This window comes from Phytophthora cinnamomi (genome assembly GCF_018691715.1).
Source record: "Phytophthora cinnamomi strain GKB4 chromosome Unknown Contig10, whole genome shotgun sequence".
Lineage (NCBI taxonomy): Eukaryota > Oomycota > Peronosporomycetes > Peronosporales > Peronosporaceae > Phytophthora > Phytophthora cinnamomi.
This window is the reverse complement of record NW_027150943.1, coordinates 1322888-1341654: the sequence shown is the minus strand read 5'-3', so window position 1 is coordinate 1341654 and position 18767 is coordinate 1322888. Positions and strand designations below refer to the sequence as shown.

At 56.1% G+C, this 18767-nt stretch overlaps 7 protein-coding genes across 8 annotated transcripts; 3 read left to right on the top strand and 4 right to left on the bottom strand.

Moving 5' to 3' along the window:
• Nucleotides 1-89: 89 nt before the first annotated feature.
• IUM83_05848 (Sorting nexin) lies at nucleotides 90-1451 on the bottom strand (the record flags this gene model as incomplete). Its single annotated transcript, XM_067930009.1, has 1 exon — nucleotides 90-1451. One exon carries the CDS (start codon nucleotides 1449-1451, stop codon nucleotides 90-92), a length of 1362 nt encoding a protein of 453 aa, XP_067798141.1.
• A 1901-nt stretch (nucleotides 1452-3352) lies between these two features.
• On the bottom strand, nucleotides 3353-3559 carry IUM83_05847 (uncharacterized protein; the record flags this gene model as incomplete). Its single annotated transcript, XM_067930008.1, has 1 exon — nucleotides 3353-3559. The coding sequence occupies one exon, from the start codon at nucleotides 3557-3559 to the stop codon at nucleotides 3353-3355; it is 207 nt and encodes a 68-aa protein (XP_067798144.1).
• Nucleotides 3560-5772: 2213 nt separating this feature from the next.
• On the bottom strand, nucleotides 5773-6424 carry IUM83_05846 (Vacuolar protein sorting 55; the record flags this gene model as incomplete). Of its 2 annotated transcripts, none has more annotated exons than XM_067930007.1 (5): nucleotides 5773-5862; nucleotides 5932-6019; nucleotides 6091-6160; nucleotides 6241-6339; nucleotides 6409-6424. In XM_067930007.1, 5 exons carry the CDS (start codon nucleotides 6422-6424, stop codon nucleotides 5773-5775), a joined length of 363 nt encoding a protein of 120 aa, XP_067798146.1. The 2 variants fall into 2 exon arrangements, with proteins under 2 accessions (XP_067798146.1, XP_067798145.1); XM_067930006.1 differs by having other exon boundaries at nucleotides 6415-6424.
• A 185-nt stretch (nucleotides 6425-6609) lies between these two features.
• On the top strand, nucleotides 6610-8219 carry IUM83_05845 (Histone-binding protein RBBP4; the record flags this gene model as incomplete). Its single annotated transcript, XM_067930005.1, has 4 exons — nucleotides 6610-6845; nucleotides 6963-7553; nucleotides 7626-7911; nucleotides 7983-8219. The coding sequence occupies 4 exons, from the start codon at nucleotides 6610-6612 to the stop codon at nucleotides 8217-8219; spliced, it is 1350 nt and encodes a 449-aa protein (XP_067798142.1).
• A 248-nt stretch (nucleotides 8220-8467) lies between these two features.
• IUM83_05844 (histone-binding protein rbbp4) lies at nucleotides 8468-10168 on the top strand (the record flags this gene model as incomplete). The annotated part of the gene is made up of 5 exons (XM_067930004.1): nucleotides 8468-8730; nucleotides 8824-8969; nucleotides 9050-9491; nucleotides 9563-9848; nucleotides 9935-10168. 5 exons carry the CDS (start codon nucleotides 8468-8470, stop codon nucleotides 10166-10168), a joined length of 1371 nt encoding a protein of 456 aa, XP_067798143.1.
• Nucleotides 10169-10477: 309 nt separating this feature from the next.
• IUM83_05843 (Histone-binding protein RBBP7) lies at nucleotides 10478-11997 on the top strand (the record flags this gene model as incomplete). The annotated part of the gene is made up of 4 exons (XM_067930003.1): nucleotides 10478-11220; nucleotides 11406-11616; nucleotides 11673-11720; nucleotides 11926-11997. 4 exons carry the CDS (start codon nucleotides 10478-10480, stop codon nucleotides 11995-11997), a joined length of 1074 nt encoding a protein of 357 aa, XP_067798149.1.
• A 2318-nt stretch (nucleotides 11998-14315) lies between these two features.
• On the bottom strand, nucleotides 14316-15931 carry IUM83_05842 (2-oxoisovalerate dehydrogenase alpha subunit, mitochondrial precursor; the record flags this gene model as incomplete). The annotated part of the gene is made up of 6 exons (XM_067930002.1): nucleotides 14316-14381; nucleotides 14459-14614; nucleotides 14680-15141; nucleotides 15213-15518; nucleotides 15602-15699; nucleotides 15778-15931. The coding sequence occupies 6 exons, from the start codon at nucleotides 15929-15931 to the stop codon at nucleotides 14316-14318; spliced, it is 1242 nt and encodes a 413-aa protein (XP_067798150.1).
• Nucleotides 15932-18767: the final 2836 nt, after the last annotated feature.

The following is an 18767-nucleotide window of genomic DNA, read 5'->3' as shown; positions in this document are numbered from 1 at the left end:
TCTGGCGAAGGCGCCTGCTTCGTCGCTGAGAGAAGTAGGAACAACACGAATATGTGCACAATACAGAGTGGTCTCGGGTCCGCGCGAACTTAAATATGGACGTCCGAGTAGGTCTCGGCGGCGACGGGCGCCTCCGCCTTGGAGAGCAGGTCGGCGCTGCTGCTGCCCGTGGGGGACTGGGTCGACGCCGTGGACTTGGACACGCCAACCGCGTCGTTCTTGTCCAGTCCGAACGAGTCGCGCGACTCGAACATGCTGGCAGGGGTCTGCGCGGCGTACAGGAGCTTGGGCGGTAGCGGCGTCTCGAGCTCCATGGTGCTCTGGGCCACGATCTTCTCCATCTCCTTGCAGTTGCGCAGCTGCAGCTGTGCGAACTCGAGGAAGAGCTTCTTGAGCTCCACGGCCTTCTGGCCGCGGAAGCGCTGCACCTCGCGCATGACGCGCGCGTGCACGCGCTCGAACTCGTCCTTGGCGGCCACGAGGGCGTTGCTGAGCCGTGTGGCGGACGGCGAGTCCGGGCCGTCGCCGTTCACGGCCTTGCGGTGCGCCGCAAGCTGCGCCTGGTACAGGTAGCGGCGGTCCTCGCGCACGTCCAGTGCGTTCTGCACGGCCTTGACCCAGCGGGCGATGTCGTCCACGCTGGTGGAGAAGGCCTCGAGCTCGGCGTCCATCTGGCGCGCGCGCGTGTCCAGCATGGCCAGCAGCGCGCTGTAGTAGGACGTGGGCATCTCGGCGTTCTCCTCCTCGGCGTCGGCCGCCCAGTTGAGGCACTCGATGAGGTCGCAGTGGGCGCCGGCCGCCAGCTTGTTCTGCTGGCTGGCGGCGCGCACCTTGCTCTTGAGCGACTGGATCTGCGCGTGCAGCTTGGCCACGTACTTGGCCACCTTGGTGAACTCCGGGTCCTCGATCACGCCGCTGCTGGCGCCGTCCTCGGCGCCGCGCGAGCCGAAGAGGTTGAGCGTGTCGTTCTCCACCATGCGCTGGTACGTCTTGCCCCACCAGTTGTTGAGCATCTGCGTGCGCTGCACGACGGACGACATGGACGTGGCGTTGACCGAGCTGGCGCGCTGGGCCTCGGCCTTGAGCGCCGTGAGCTCCACGATGGAGCACTCGAGGAAGCTGCGGAAGAAGTTGGAGTTGCGCAGCTCGTCGTGGTTCACCACCTTGCGCAGGAAGCGCTCGAGGCCCGCGCGCCGGTGCTCGAGGAACTCGGGCCCCTGCAGCAGGCCCACGACCTTGGCCGGCAGCGGCGGGATCACGTAGCCCGCGCACTGCTTGGACAGCTGGTGGTGCAGCCACAGGAAGTCCGAGTAGCGGCGCTCCACCACCACGTCCTCGGCCGACGTGACCTTGTACACGTAGTACGAGTTGACGCCGTCGCCGACCTTGCCGGCGGCGCCCACGGTGATGTCGGCCGCGCGGCTGCTGGGGCTCAGGCCCGACTCGCTCATGCTCGCTCGGGGGTGGCTGGCTGGAAGGACTGGAGGTGACTGCGGCGTCCGCGGCGGATTCGGGAATGAAAGCCTGCGGGAGGAGAAGCGCTGCGAGAAAACGGACGGCCTTTCGTGAAATTCGCGCCGTCTTGTGGCCGCCGGATCTTCGCTCACCATCACGACGAGACCAGCAACGATGCCGCGACGGTCTCACGCCAAAAGCCGACGTCGAGATCAAAGACGCAAGGCTGCCGAGTTTCCAAGACTCTGGACTCGAACGCAGTCGCGGCACAGCTGGGAACGAGATTTTTAACACAGTTTAGCATTGTGCCGTGAATGCAGACATTGGCGTGATCTCGAACGGTAGGTCCTGTCCTAACCTAAGTCTTAGTGGAGCCTTTGAAACGCCAGGCTTATAGTTACCGACGAACGAGGAGTTTTGTAAGCTGTTCGTTTACGTCGGGGTCTTAAAATACTGAAAGACCAGATCTCATAGCTCTCCCTGGTGTTAAAACTCGCAATTGGACCTACTGCTGGAAGCGACCCAATCTCATCAGCGCTACTTTTAAGATAACCCCCCCCCCCCATGCCCTTATCGTCCAGGCGTGTTTTTCGCGGGAGGATGCTGCTGTAAATTGCAGCCTGTTGTACATGGAGTACAGGCTGTACAGTGATACACTGATACACTTGGTGCACCAAAATCCAAGTTTGGTTCAGGGGCTGCCAGTAGTATTGTTTGCAGCGTTTGCTGGAAGGCGTTTATGGTGGTAATAGATCGCGTCAGCCCCGTTGTTCGTCGCCGGAGCCGTTCGCATTTCTCCGGGGTCAGGAAACTGCGGACGGCGCTCGCGTTGGCTTGCCAGCAAGGCCGGCAGCTTTTTGGCACCATCCCTATCGACGCGCGGACGTTGAGGCTCAAGGAAGTTGGATACATTTTCTCAGGGCCGTTTCGGGCGGTTGTTGCCGCTCATGTTCATGTGGCGGGGCTCGCGTGAATCAGGACAACACATCTTGGCGAAATCCATTGCCCGCGGCCTGATCCACGCAGCTGGGGGGTTGATCTACAGGCACCACCTCTCTCGGTGCCCGTGCTTCTTGGCGTCTTGGTCGTCTCCGAGCGCCGCGCGCATGAGGTATAATGGGCTGCTCATGTGCAACGCGGGGCAGCGTAGCGTCGTCAGCATTGCATACGCGGAGAGGGGAGCCGCTGGTGGAGCTGCCACGCTGGCGCAGCTAATGCGTTCCCTACCCGGTCGGCCTGTCTATTGCGTCCAAGTGGTGGGTCTGCCCGTCCTGTGTTAAAGTCCACGTCCTGCTTGCTGCAAGAGCAGCGCGCTGCCCCAGCCGCCTTTCATTCGGCGACGCCCGTTGTCGGTGGCTGCGGGCCTGTCTTGGTGGAGGTCGTCCGTTTTCATATCAGGCTGAGCTCCGTTACATGGCCCGTTCCGGCGCCGTCTTCGCTGCTGCGGCTGCTGCATTGCTGGCAAATTTTGGCGCGAGCGCTGGCGTTCGCATCAGCTTCGCAGCGCGGTCTCGGGCAGTGGCGCTTCAACTTCCAACCACGGCGGCGGCGCGCTCGACGTGACGGACGTGGCGGATCCCGTGTTGCACAGCTGTACAACTTGCACGAGAGACCGAATTGCGTTTTGCGTTGGCTTTGGCACGCCACGACCCGGAGGTGATCGGCTCACCGAAACAAGCTCCGGTAGAGTGTACGAGAGTAGATTGGCAATCTAAGATTGCCAATGCTGCCGTTACTGCCATGACCATAGTTGCATCCCACGCACGCAGCACAGACAACAAGGGAGCTCAAGGGAGCTGCTGGTTGGTTCGGGTAAGCATCAACCTTGGGATTTACAAACACGCTGCTCTATTACATGGACACGACACTATCACCTTGCTTTTTCAGTTATGGAGGACTATGCGCAGACCTCGTCCTCAGCGTCAGCAAAGTCGAGCACCCAGTAGTGCTTGTACCGCTTGGACACGTCGTACTTGTAGCCAGGGCCGATGAACGGGACGCTGCTATAGATAAAGGAGTCCGAGTCCTCGGACCACAACGCGACCACCCTCTCGACGGAGCTGTAGCCCGCGGCCACGACCTCGGCCGAGGCGGACACGTTCATGCTCTGCGCTAGAGCCCGGTCGGAGAGCTTGGATCCGTCGGAGCCGGTGGTGTCGACGAAGTTGTTCTGGGCCATGTCGTCCGCCAGGACTTGAGCCGTCCGCATGAGCTTGTCGTTGATGCAGACCGCGAGGAGGCCCTTTCCGGCCCGCTTGCTGTTGACGGCTTCGAGCATTTTTGCGCTGAAGTCAGCCACCTGCAGCTCACGCTCGACGGTTGAACTTGCGCTGGCAAGGCCGACGAGTGCGAGGGCGAGAAGCGTCTTGACTCTGCCGATCATTGTTGTGGGGGCTTGCTTGGTGGATTCTTGGTATGCTGGAGAGGCAAATAGGAAATGAGCGGGAACGAGCTAGTCCTCCGCGCGTTCACAGCCTCCACAGGCGCCCGGGTACGCTAGATCATTTCTCCAGGCACCTCCAGATAGGCTGTGGCTGGAGATGGTAGCGTGTGGCTCTAGGATCACAGGGCCTTATAGGGTTGGTCTTATGCCAAGGCTCAAGCCACAAAAGTGGGCAGCATTTGCTAGCACTTCTTACCGCGCGCATGTGTGGACGCGAGAGTATCCGATCGGTGATTAGCTAGCGAAGTTGAAGTGGTAGAAATGGTGCTACGCTTCTTCAAGTGAAGACACCGTTGCACACTGACAAAATTTGACGACGCCAAAGAGGATCGCTCTGCAACAACAGCTTCAAGGATAGGGTTCAGCCTTGTCTGAGCGAAATAGGATTGCAAACGCGACCCAGCAAGAGCCTTCGCGGAGCGAGGCAATAACAGTCTTTGGCGAGATGGGGCTTCTCGCAAAAGGGGAGTGATTCGGAAACTTTTCGCATTCGGAAGTTCCGAATCGGAACCCTTTGATACAAAAATCGGAGTCCGCCTTTCAGCCCCAAGCGCCGGCGGCCACCATGGAGTCGCCTCCTGCGCTACCTCTTTCTCCATCTCCTCCATCTCCTACCCCAGGTCTGACGGACGACAGCGTCGTGAAGGGTATGTGCTTTCTTGACCAGAAGTACAAAAGGTTCTGCGCAAATACGCACTGGGTAGCAACGCACGGTATTACAACCAAGCTCACTTCGAAACATCGGGGGGGGGGGGGGGGGGTCGTGTACAAGTGCGACGGAGGTGATCACTGCAGCATCGAGGTTGTTCCACTGCGATCCCCCAGTAGCTATTTTATCATTCATTGCGATTTAGCCTCAACTGTCGCTTCGCAGGTCAGGCAGGACATGCAGTCCCTGCAAGCACCAAACCCGTTCGTGAGACCGGAAGAGACCCCTTGTGCTCAACTCCCCGCTCCCAACACTCCTGTGCGGGGAAAACGTGCTGCTAGTACTTCGTGCTGTTCATGGCATTCTTGTACGCCGTGGAGGAAAACGTGTTGACGTTTCTACGCGGTGCACTACCAAGCCGACGACGGGCATAACTGAGGGCCGTAATAGCAGCTGCATGACGCAGTAGACTGCAATCTGACCTCTGTTCATATCAATTGCAAGCCGGGTGAGGTACGTATGCCAGACGACTGGTGTGGTGTAAACGCGATACCGACAATGTCTACGCTACGATGGAAATGGAGAAGTTGTGTGTTATGATATCCACGATTTGGCAGAGACGAGGTGGTTTGCTGACGCTGAGGACGAGGTCTGCGCATAGTCCTCCATAGCCGAAAGAGCAAGGCAATAGTGTCGTGTCCATGTAATAGAGCAGCGTGTTTGTAAATCCCAAGGTTAATGCTTACCCAAACCAACCAGCAGCTCCCTTGTGCTTTCTTGTTTTGCTGCGTGCGTGTGATGCAACTACGGTCATGGCAGTAACTGCAGCATTGGCAATCTACTTTCATACACTCACCGGAGCTTGTTTCGGTGAGCCAATCACCTCCGGGTCGTGCCAATGCCAATGCCAACACCAACGCCAACGCCGACACAAAACGCGATTCGGGTTCTCTCTCCTACGCCAAAATTTGCCAGCAGCAGTGTAGCAGCCGCAGCAACGAAGACGGCGCCGGGTGATAGAAGCTGTGATAGATATTTGCGTCTTGCACGACTGATACCTTAGTTTCAAGCAAAATCGGTGAAGATAGGCACCGGAATTGCGAATTATTTTTGAGAACTCGTACCATACCGATAGCATCAGTGCAACACAAACTCGTACAAACTCGTAATATACTAGCACCTCACCAGCGCTGTGTATTTGACACATCCACAGACCCTCCTTGACTCAATCCGCGTTAATTAACGCCAAGCTCATGAAGGACGCAAACACAAGCACGTCAGATGCCAGCAGCCAGCCCAGTTGGGAGCCGTCGATCTGCACGTACAGCAGACAGACCCTCGGTGAGCGCTCTCCGCCTCCCACAAAAAATCAACCCCAACGCACCGCATCGACTCGGTACAAGACGGAAGGGATAGCGAACGCAGTGACCCAAAGGAAGGCCTCGAAGAAGCATCCAAAACTTGTCCACGCACTACACAGAGCGACAAAGCAAGCTTAGAGTAACCTACCAGCGTTCCGCAAGCTCCACCGGCGTGCACCCACCTGAGGTCGTCTCCCCCGGACAGAGTCGAGAAAATCGCCGCCGTCATTGGCAGCAGCACGTACGGGAACACTGCATAGCCACGGTAACAACACGCAGTGCTAAATATCTTCGGCGTCCAATGCACAGCACGATATCTGCTGCCCACTTACGGACAAAGAGCCCCCATGGCGTCGAGTACGCGGCCGAGGCCACGATCACGCCCACGAGCGCCAGTAGCAGCAGCGACCCCGCCACAGCCAACTGGACGTCTTCAACCACCACGAACACAGCAGCCCGTCAGCAACCGCAAGCAGCATCTTCGTCTTCTCCCCACCCACACTTACTCCGCTTCATTCTGAGAAATAAAATAAAACCCGCGCGGGTTTTTTTAGCTCCACTTTTTCAAAACCCACTGCGAGCGAGTGGGTTTGTAACTGGCGTCGTTTCTGTTAATCGGATCAGTTGCAGTTAAGAACACATTACAACCGCCATCCAACCAGCGCGCGCCATTTTCGCTTCCCGTCTTATCCAAGCCAAAGATGGCCGACGCCTCCGAGCACCCCGAGTCCGCTGCGGCTGCGGCTGCCGCTGCTGCTCCTGCCCCCGCCGTGGCCGTGGACGCCGCGGCCGTCAACGACGCCGCAATGCAGGAGAAGCTCATCAACGAGGAGTACAAGATCTGGAAGAAGAACACGCCGTTCCTGTACGACCTGGTGATGACGCACGCGCTCGAGTGGCCCTCGCTCAGCGTGCAGTGGCTGCCCAACTCCCACACGTAGGTTCCCTCAGTTGACGCGTGCAATTTGCAACATTTTCGTGGTTGTTTGAGAGCATTCGGCCCGGAACTGACGGAGTTATGGCGTTTTTTCACTCTCATTCTGCGTACGAACAGCTCCCAGGGCGACGACTTCTCCGTGCACAAGCTGCTGCTGGGCACGCACACGTCGGGCGCAGAGCAGAACCATCTGATGGTGGCTGAGGTGCGTCTGCCGCTGGAGGACACGGAGATCGACGCGCGCAAGTACGACGAGGAGAGCCAGGAGCTCGGCGGCTTCGGCGGCGTCTCCGGCAAGGTGGACATCAAGATCCGCATCAACCACGACGGCGAGGTGAACCGCGCGCGCTACATGCCGTCGGACGAGATGATCGTGGCCACCAAGACGCCGCACGCAGAGGTGCACGTGTTCGACATCTCGAAGCGCCCGTCGCAGCCGGAGGAGAACTCGGGCTCCGACCCGGACTTCCGTCTGCTGGGCCACACCAAGGAGGGCTACGGCCTGTGCTGGGACCCGCACGAGCCTTTCCACCTCATCTCCGGCTCGGACGACGCCATCATCTGCGAGTGGGACATCCGCAACGCCGGCAAGACGGTGCAGCCGCTGCACAAGTACAGCGGCCACAGCGACGTGATCGAGGATGTGGCGTGGCACATGCACCACACCAAGATCTTCGGCTCTGTCGGCGACGACAAGAAGCTGCTCATGTACGTTGATTTGGTGTCAGGGATGGCTGTGGGAGGTGGTGATACTGATGGTCTTTGTTTTGGTTGTTGCAGCTGGGATATGCGCTCGGAGAGCTACGACAAGCCGGCAACGACTGTGTACGCCCACACGGCCGAGGTGAACTGCCTTGCCTTCAGCCCGTTCAGCGAGTACCTCGTGGCTACGGGCTCCGCCGACAAACACGTGAACTTGTGGGATATGCGTAACATGAAGGCGAAGCTGCACTCGTTCGAGGGCCACAACGACGAGGTCTACCAGATCCAGTGGTCTCCTCACAACGAGACCATCCTGGGCTCCTGCTCAGCAGACCGCCGCCTGCACGTGTGGGACCTCAGCAAGGTAAGACATTGCCTTGCTGCTACTTGTGCTAGACCTCTCGCTGATTGCTGCGTGTGGTTCTCTTCGAACAGATTGGTGACGAGCAATCGCCGGAAGACGCCGAGGACGGACCTCCGGAGCTGCTGTTCATTCACGGCGGCCACACCTCCAAGATCTCGGACTTCTCGTGGAACCCGAACGACGCGTGGGTGGTGGCCTCGGTGGCCGAGGACAACGTCCTGCAGATCTGGCAGATGGCCGAGAACATTTACAACGAGGAGGAAGAGGAGACGGAGCAGGCCGAGGTCGCCGAGGAAGACCTCGAGTAAAGTTGGCTAGGGCTCGTAAGACCACGCTATTGATACAGCGCCGCCGCTATTGCTATTGCGGTTCATTACTGATTAATGAATGTACTAGACCAAAGCACCTGCTTGTTAACGAACTGCTCTACCACGAAGGAGAACAATTCTACCAGGCCGCGGTAGTCTCAACAATCGACAACCAATTGCCAATCTCTCTCTGAGTCAGTTTAGCCAACGAATAGCCGTAACTAGCATATCCCGCAGCCATCCAAACCATGTCTCGCTCGCCCGCCTCCTCTCCGTCCGAGATGGTCGACGTCGCTGAGCACGCGGAGCCCGTCCCGATGGAGGAGGACGAGACGCCCGCGGCCACCAACGACACCGAGGACGCCGCAGGCGAGGAAGAGGAGGAGCCGGACACGCGGCTGGAGAGCGACGAGTACCGGGCCTGGAAGAAGAACACGCCGTTCCTGTACGACGTCGTGATAACCCACTCGCTTGACTGGCCCTCGCTCACAGTGCAGTGGCTGTCCTCCTCGTACGTGCTCTTTTGCACACAGCCTTGAGTTAAATTACCGTAGTGGTGAAGGTTTTCATTCCGTTTGGGGTTGAATGGCTGTACATTGGGCAGTGCGACTGGATCGGACTTCTCCGAGTATGAACTGCTGCTGGGCACGAACACATCGGGGGCCGAGCAGAATCAACTCATGAAGGCGAAGGTGGGGCTGCCAAACGATAAGAAGCACGACACGCCCAAGTTGAACGAGGATACTCAAGGTGAAGGATGCAGAATGGATAAAATAGTTGTGCTGTGCCAAGGCTGTGTTGCTGATTATTTTTGCGTTGTGGTTGATCAGAACTGGGCGACTACAACAATGCAGTTCAGCGGAAAGTGAAGACTTCGCTTCGAATTAATCATGACGGTGAGGTGAATCGAGCTCGATGCATGCCGTCCGATGAGTTTATCGTAGCTACCAAGACGCCTCGAGCTGAGGTGCACGTGTTCGACATTTCCAAGCGAAAGTCGGAGCCCGAGGACTCGAGCTGTGACCCGGATTTCTGTCTATTGGGCCACGACAAGGAAGGCTACGGCCTCTGCTGGGACCCGCACGAGGCGTTCCACCTCGTCTCGGGCTCGGACGATGCCATCATCTGCGAGTGGGATATCCGCAATGCCGGCAAGAATGTGCAGCCGCTGCATAAGTACACTGGCCATACCGATGTGATTGAAGATGTGGCGTGGCACAGGCATCACCCGAAGATTTTCGGATCCGTTGGCGACGACAAGAAGATGCTTCTGTACGTTGGTTGCTTGCGACGTGAAACTCGTTCTGTGATGATCAATGTGTTGCTTGCTTTGATGGATGCAGTTGGGATACCCGCTCAGAGAGCTACGACAAACCGTCCGCGATCGTGGAGGCCCACTCGGCCGAGGTGAACTGCCTGGCCTTCAGTCCATCTAGCGAGTATCTCGTGGCGACAGGTTCGTCGGACAAGGCAGTGAATCTGTGGGACTTGCGTAGCTTGAAGACGAAGCTTCACACTCTGGAGGGCCACGGCGACGAGGTCTACCAGGTTCAGTGGTCTCCTCACCACGATGGCGTCCTCGGTTCCTGCTCCGCCGACCGCCGTCTGCACATCTGGGACCTCACCAAGGCGAGTTCGGACAACCTTCAATTCTCTGTAACTGGGCAGCAAGATGACTAACTCGTGGTGGTGTTGTGCTTTGTTTTATGCTGTAGATCGGGGAAGAGCAAACGGCCGAGGATTCACAGGACGGACCGTCGGAGCTGTTGTTCATCCACGCCGGCCACACCTCCAAGGTCTTGGACTTCTCGTGGCACCCGACCGAGCCGTGGGTGGTGGCCTCAGTGGCCGAAGACAACATCCTGCACGTCTGGCAGATGGCCGAGCACATTTACAACGGCGAAGCGGAGACCGAGCGACAGGAGATCCCCGAGGACGAGCTCGAGTGATCTCGCTACCGCTGCAGCCTCGCCTAACTACATAAGTAGCTCATGGTGATGGATAACTAAACGCATAACCAGCAATCGAGCAGCAGCAACCAACACGTCGCCAAGCGAGTCGCTTTGAATCTTACCATCCACCAAAATGGCTACAACAACCTGAAAGGCCACAATCATTCCCGCCTTACACTTGCACTTTGTATGTCGCAGTGTAATCGCGATTCGCGCGTCAAAACGCGTCAACAACTTCAGAAACGGCCGGCCACGTACGTCACTCCGCCTTTGGCAGTCTCAGTGTAGCACAAGTCCCACCACAACATGACCAGCGCCACCGCCAGCGCCGCAGCGCCCAAGCCCGCAGTGCGCGGCGCCATTTTCGACATGGACGGCACGCTGCTGGACACCGAGGAGCTCAGCCGCCTGGCCATCGACGGCGTCGTGCGCCAGTTCGGCAAGGAGTTCACCATGGCCATGCACAAGACCATCCTGGGCCGCCCCGCCGTCGAGTGGACGCGCATGGCCATCGACGCCGCCGGCCTCAGCGAGGCGGACATCACGCCCGACGAGCTGTTCCGGCAGTGGGAGAAGAGCATGCGCGACATGTCGGACCGCGTCGAGGAGCTGCCGGGCGGCGTCGAGGCGCTCAGCGCGCTGCACGCGCGGGGCGTCCCCATCGCGCTGGCCACGTCTAACAGCCGCAGCGTCGTGGATGCCAAGATCAAGCACCACCCCAAGCTCTTCTCGTACTTCTCCACTATCGTGTGCGGCGACGACCCGGCGGTCAAGCGCGGCAAGCCCGCGCCCGACATTTTCCGCACGGCCGGCCAGCGCCTCTTTGGCCTCAAGGAGGGCGAGGACGGCGACCAGGCGCCGCACTGCATCGTGTTCGAGGACTCGGTGAACGGATACACGGCTGCGAACGCGGCGGGCATGCACAGCATCGCCATCCCGGACGTGCGCATCCACACGGACGAGGCGCAGAGAGCCGAACTGTTCGGCAAGGCGGACGAGGTCATCACGTCGCTCACGCAGTTCCAGATCGACAACTACGACTGGCAGCTGTGAGAAGTAGAGAGCTAGCAAGCTACTACCGAGTGCTCTCATCAATATGAACGCTCGGCTTGCATTCCATTCATTCAGACTTACCAGCATCCCATGCTTCCTTCCTGTAAAAATAGTGCTTATCGCGTAGGACATCACTACAGCACTTGAGGGGGGGAGAGGGCCTCATGGCGACTGTCACCAGAGCAAGTGCCAAGCTCCAGAGCGAGGAACTGAAGGACGCGTACCGCGGCTGGCTCAAGGACTTGTACGATGACAAACCGGAGAAGTTGTTGCGAAAACTCGGCAAGAAGAAGAAAAACGGCGGTGGACGACGGGCACGACAAATTCAACGATTGCAGCACGCGCAGCAGCATACTGCAGCTAGTGCACTGAAAGACGTTGCTTTGAAAAAGGTACGGGAGACGTGGCAGGTACCGGTTGTCAATCTAATTGAATATGCCGTGTGCAGGCTGAGCGAGCCAAACTTCCAGCGTTATCGTTGCTACGATACACCCCAGTTGATAAGCAAGCCCTTCACGAGTCACAAAATCGGCGACACCAAGCGCTTGTGGATGAAGCAAATTATTCTTCGTTTCAATATGCACACCATCCCTCGTGGCGGCCTGGGCTTGCTTTTTTTCAGCAGCTAGTGCGCTTCGTTCTCCAGAAAGTATCACCAGGCATAGATAACGATAGCGATGTGTCAGGCGGTGTTGTTTCAGCTGAGTTGGCTGGATTTCCTTTACCGGTTGCGCCAGTTCTACTTCGTATCCCCGTCCGACGGCATCGTCTAGCTGTCGCTCTATTATTTTGCCAGGAACACAACCAAGAACAGGAGCAAGAGCACGACGTAAGCGATGGAACTGCGTCATTTGTCTTGCATTGCCGTTTATACTCGCGAGCCTCCGACTGGCGAGAGCATCGCAACGCGCTTCTTGATATCGTATCGAACTCATCAACCGAAGTTTGTGCAGTGAGAAAATGTGCAGAAGATTTCGAGTCTCGAAGCAACGAGATAAAATCCTTACGATCTCGCCAGGAAGTGGGGGAGGCGATGGATGAGCTTTGGGTAGATTACTCGGATACAGACACAAGTCCGAACATAGACACAGATTTATTTGCTATCCAGAGGTATATTCCATTCAAAGGAGTATCGAGCAATGCATTTGCAACAGGTCTGGCTGCTCCAGCTGAGCGGAAGGCATGGGTTGCACGCTGTGCTTCACGCAAGCGCGATAAAAAGTCATCCACTATTTGGATCATTACAGGTGGAGATTCTACTGACAGCACTACCACGAACTCGACTTCTACAGACTGCCAGCTTGTCAAATGCAACATTGACCAAGCATGGCCTGAACCCCGATTGTTGACTTCGATGTGTGCGATATCACTGGAGAAGGCTCTGCGAATTCGATTTAACGAACTGGTGCTTGATCTACTTCAAGACATGATGGGTAATTGGTGGCTACTGCAAGTGAAGGCATTCACACTTGGTGCAGTTCGTCCTACATCGGCGAATGCGTCGTCGGCATCATCGCTATCTAAAAAGTCTTCAAGGGGTCTGTCGCGAACTCTCTCGGCGCCAAATCAATTCGGAGCTGGCATGATTCCTACTCCAAAGTGGAAAAAATGGCGCTGTGCTGGGCGCTACTGCACCAAGATCTCGGAAGAAAGCTTTTCAGAACCGCAAATTGATGAGGATGTCCATAACACTGGTGATGACAAAGAACCGAGTGGGTATCTCACCAAAAAGGTCTTGCGGAGCTGCGAGTTCTACGATGACTTCGTCCGGCAACAGGACATGAGCTTAGCTGGAGGCTTTACGGAATTCCACTCAGCGTTATCCTTTCACTTACAGCACCGCCTTCCAAAGAGAGATCGCAGCCAGCTCTACGAGTCACAACCACTCTGCAGTGCATGCCTCCGACGATATCATACGCTTCGGCAGCAATGGATAGAGACAATAGAAACACCGAAGGTCACACCAAATCCTCGTAGCAATGCAAAACATTCCAAGAAAGCTACTCTTTCCAACTCGCTAGATCACGACCAGGCTAACCGAATCCTGCTCCATCCTCGAAAGCTTCCGTCTCTTCACTATGAGTCTGCAATATCGTTGGAGTTGGGTCTTCACGTTTCAACTCTCGATGCTCAAACGAAGACTGCTAGCAAGCACGAAGACGGTACAACTACGTGTGTTGTTACTAAAGCACCAAGCTACCTTGATGAGCTCGCTGCAATGGAGGAAATACTAGCGGCACACGAGCCACCCTCACTTTCGACCAAAGCAAAAAGCGATATTCAGTATTCGGACCGTCGCCAGCGTGATATGACTGCGACAGCAGCATTCGTCAGTTCATCATCTATCAAGGAAAATCCTGATGGCATTTTCCCCAAATGGGATGGTGTCACCCGAATCGAGGCTATGTGGCAAAACTTAACTCTGAAGCCTATTGAACGCCAACTTACCGACCCTGGGCTCGACATTGATGTTACCATTGCTACCAAACAAGGCTACAACTCAATTTCACTTCAACAAGAACTCGCAAAGGCTGTGGAGGGGGTTGACAACAATGGTGGAAGTGGTCATCATCAGATGACACCAGAACAAACTACTGGTCCAACGATTGATCTGCTAAATGAGAAACCATCACCGGTTCGACAAAAGCCAGTTGCTGCCCACACAGTTCATGTTGAGCACTGTCGTCAGGTATTCGAAGATGAAATCTATCGGGAGGAACTTGTGAACAATGCGATTAGTGCACTTCGCTCGGGAAAGTCAAACATTTGCTTCGTCGTGACTCCACACACCCACAGCAAGCAATATCCAGGAGAGGACGAAGACGAGCTGGCTGAGATGGCTTTGCGATCCCTCTACCTTGACGTCAAGCAAGCTGCTGCATCTTCGACCGAGGCTTTTACTTTCGCCTTGTCACTCTCTTCCTGGCCCATGCGACCACAAATATCGCGTGAAGCTAGCGGGCGCATCATGGTGAAACTAGGTCGAGTGTAGCGTAAGCGGAATCAAGTACGCCAGCGCTATGGATACGAAGTCTTCTTGTTTAGTGCAAACGAATGATAATACGAAGCTGTACTGAGTAATTGAATCTTCCTAGTGCGCTTCAGTGTAGTAGTCAGGGTACTTTGCCACGTGTTCCATCATCTCGCGCTCTTGTTCCTGTTGTATCGACCAATAACTTTGAATTAGTCTCTTTTGCAACGAATATCCTTGACAAATAAACACGTTGAACTTACAAGCAGGTGCGGCGTCTTGACATCGTATACGTCTTCAAACATCGTCTCCAGAGGTGGTCGCTCCTTGGTTTCGGCTTGTTGCAATGCAGCAAGGACATTGGTTCGCTCGTTGTCTTGCATGTGGCGATCCTGCTCCTCACTGAGCCATCCACGTTTCTAGAAATAATCGATTCACCACGTTAGAACATCGCGTTTTAGTCTCCAACGGCAAAGTTACATACCAGCATATAGCGCTTGGTTCGCTCGATCGGATCGCACGTCTCTTTCCAGTGCTTGATCTCGGCCACAGGACGGTACTGCGTGGAATCATCCGAAGTCGAGTGGTGCCCTTGACGGTATGACATGGCCTCGATAAGCACGGGTCGGTTCTCCCTCAGAATGAACTCACGCGCACGACGAGTTGCTTCGTGAACAGCAAGAAGGTCGTTGCCGTCCACGCGCATGATCGGGATACCGTATCCACTACCACGAGACGCAATGCCATCTCCGCGGAACTGCTCGGCAGTGGGCGTACTGATGGCAAAGCCGTTGTTGCGGACGAAGAAGAGAATGGGGCAGTCCTTAGTGGACGCAAAGTTCAACGCAGCGTGGAAATCGCCCTCACTAGCAGCTCCCTCACCAAAGTAGCACACGGCGATGCGGTCTTCCTTGGCCAGCTTGAACGCGTACGCAGCGCCCGCAGCCTGCAAATACAATTATACTACTGTCAGCATTACACCCGCCGCGAAAGCCGCCACTTCAAGCCACCTCTCACCTGCGGCAGCTGCGTGGCCAACGGGGACGAAATGGTCTGGTGGTTGAGGTTCTTGGAGCCGTAGTGGACAGGCATCTGGCGTCCCTTGCCATGGCCGTCCTTGTTGCTGAAGCACTGGTCGGCGAAGTTCTGCAGCGTGAAGCCGCGCCACATGAGCACGCCGGGCTCACGGTACTGCGCGAAGACCATGTCACTGAGCCGCAGCGCCGATGCGCTGCCGAACGAGATGGCCTCCTCGCCGTACGACGTCATGTAGAAGGAGATGCGGCCCTGGCGCTGCGCGTCGTAGAAAATGTTGTCCATGGTCTGCAAAGGCACCAGTAAGCAGTAATACCCCTCGTCAGCTCTAAATCTCTACCAGACCATTGCCAACTGCCGCGAATTCGTACGTTGAGGCGGATCATCTGGCTGTAGATCTCCGTGCAGAGGCTCTGGCTCAGCTGCGGGTCCGTGGCGCCCTCCACGACGTCTCCGTCCTCGTTCAGGACTGCAATTCAGGCAGCGACAGCGTCAGCGATTGCAGGGTATTAATTAACGGGAGTATTGCAACTGCACGCCCTCATACTGCGGAAGCACGGGATCGGGTCGTTGTCGCGCGGGTCGCGGAAGACCACGTCGGGCACGAAGGGCATGTCGGTGCCCGGGAAGCAGCCGAGCGACGACGACAGGCGCGACAGGCGCTGGGCGCGGGTGGCGGCGCGGCGGGCGAGCGAGAACATGGCGGCGAGCGGGACACTTGGCGAATGCGGCGGTGCACGACGTTGAACTTGTCCAAGCAGCCGTTTTGCATCTAATCAAGAGCTGCATCAATACGGCCTGGCCAAGGGGATACCGTATGACGTTTCGTAGGGACGGCAGAGCTTACGAACGCACTGGGCAGTGCTCGCTCGTTTGTCCGAGCCTGGTGCCCGCGAGAAGGAAAGCGAGTGGCGACACTCTGCAATGAATTGCTACTTGCATGTTGAAGAGCACATGCAGCAATGCGGTCAAAAAGTTACCACCTGTAGTGGGTTCCGGTCTTGAACACACGTGAGGGAAGCTGGCGCTTCCAGGTAAACCTTCTTCTATTGCTTCTCTCCTACGAAGTAGAATGTAAACTAACTGATCTTGCTACAATGTATCTCCTACAGCATTAGAAGGTTCCTCGTCCTCTAAACACCTATACCAGCTTGGCCTCACGTTCTGTGCGGCCCAGTGCTCGTGGACAAGGCTTGGTCCTATAGCCCGCCACTACACCGCCCCGTCAAGCCTTGGCCACATCTGGCTTGACTTGTGTCGTTGGGCCAAGACATAATGTTGCACGAATGTTTTCCGAATGTAAACGTTGCCGTGATCATCACTCCGATTAATCACTCTGCAACTTCAACTTGATGCAAATCTTGATGCCCTTTCAATGTACTTTGTCAACCCTGTGTCTGCCGCACGGGACACATACTCTCGCAGCAAGACTGGGATATCCTTAAATAAGGACCGTACAGTCTCCCATGAGTCCTCGATCGCCTCCAACCCTTTCCAAGCCACTAAAACCTCGTAGTCCTTTTTCCTTGGACACCAGCGATGCTCCTTCAACTCAGACACAGCCAGGACAATTCCTTGGGATGCTACGTGTTCTCGAACTTCTTCTGTTACTTCGAAGTCCTTGTCTGCATAGTACTTCAATCTAGAACCATGCACATTCATCTCGGCTCCCGTAACCAAGTGTCTGACCACAAAGGAGTGCGTATCGGCTCTCACAATCTGGTAGGGGCCAACCCACGTGACTAGCAGTTTGTCCTGGTGCTTTTGGTCAACACGAGACCGCAGCACGTAGTCCCCCACACTAAAGTTGGCCTTTTCGCACCTCGTTGGCCTTTTTGTTGCGCTGAGTTTGCCGATCTCGTTCTTCGTCGACCGCCTTGTGCATAGTTTGGACACTAGCACGTAGCGCTTGCAGCTTTTGCTCTATCAATTCGGGCTGTTCAGTCAACTCCAACACCTCTCTGCTCCAAGTTGACGCAGAACTCGAGCGGGATGGCAGTGGTAGTGCACAGAACAACTCTACAGGTGCCTTGTTGCCCAGCGAAGGTACAGGTGTGTGGTTGATGCTTGCTCTCAGTAGCGGAACAAACATTGTCCAGTCTCGGATGTCCTTTTTGTACTCCAGACACATCACTCGGAGAACTTGGATCACGTCACGGTTGACACGCTCAATGCTACCATTGATCCATGGGCTGTAGGCCACCGTAAATTTCTGCTCACATTTGAGCCGCTTACAAACTTCCGCGAGTACCTCATTTTTAAAATGGGTACCTTGATCGCTGATCCAAATTGGCGGGATACCAAATCTTCCATGCCAATCTAATATCGCAGCCACTGCAACCGCACTAGACGGCGTGGCACACGGCACAAGTTCACAGTAGTGTGTCGCATGATCCTTCAATACTAGTAGATACTTGTCGTCGCCAAAAGATTCACCTACTGTAAGAAAATCCCAATGCAGTGCTCTATTACGCTCATGACAGCGGAAAGTTTCACTCCATGGACGTTGTACCACCTTTCCACCTTTAACATGGTGGCACAGTAGGCAGGAAGCCAGGAATCTGTCCACCTTCCTGCGTAAATAGTCCACATGAAAGTGACGTTGAAAGTGTTCCATCATAGCAGCGCGGCCGCGGTGACCTTGCGCACCGCAATGAGCAATCACCATGAGTCTTTGAAGCAGGTTGTTGCATTGGCTCGGGATCCACAGTCTCTTGTTGTGGTACCAGCCCTGACCAGAATCACCTCTGACCAAGAATTTGCTAGCTACCGTATGCACATATCGTTCCTGGGCTGAAACGATTTCATCCAGTGTAGGCCACGTGAAATCCGGGTCATCAAATGGTCGGCTGGCCATCCTTTTAGCGGTGCTCGTCTCGTCACTGAGTGCGTAGCGCCCACGCCGAGTCGACGGGGTCCTGTCTGCCTCCCCTCTTCGACGCTTGCCTCGGGCATTCGGGGTCCTATCTTCCTCCCCTCGCCGGCGCTTGCGCTCAGTACGCTGGGTCCTATCTTCCCCCCGACACCCCCGCTTGCGTAGCACCATTGCGCGCAGTGCAACAGTGTCACTGTGGTTTCCAGCCCACCTGGATATCATGTCAGCCCATACGTTACTCGATCCTTCAATATGCTCGATGTGGTACCGATATTCCATGAGCTTCATCGCCCACCTGAGTAACTTGCCTCTGATATGCTTTTTCACTTCCTTGCCAGGCGCGAACACGTAAATTAGGTTGCGATGATCGCAAAACAACCTAAATCCTTGTGGGCGAAGAAGCAAATGACTCAGTTGATCACACGCACAAATAATCGGGTACGCTTCTTTTTCAATCACGCTCCAGTTGCGTTTCGAACCAGTAAATGTGCCGCTGACGCACACTAGTAGCTCGTGCTGTTGCTCTGCAACCGGCGTTTTGGTCTGCCACGATCGTACTTGTGTCACAATCAAACCATATCCGACGTCGGTCGCGTCGGTGATGAGACACATCACGGCGTCTGGCTCCGGGAATGCCAAAGTGGCCACGTTCTGCAGCTTGC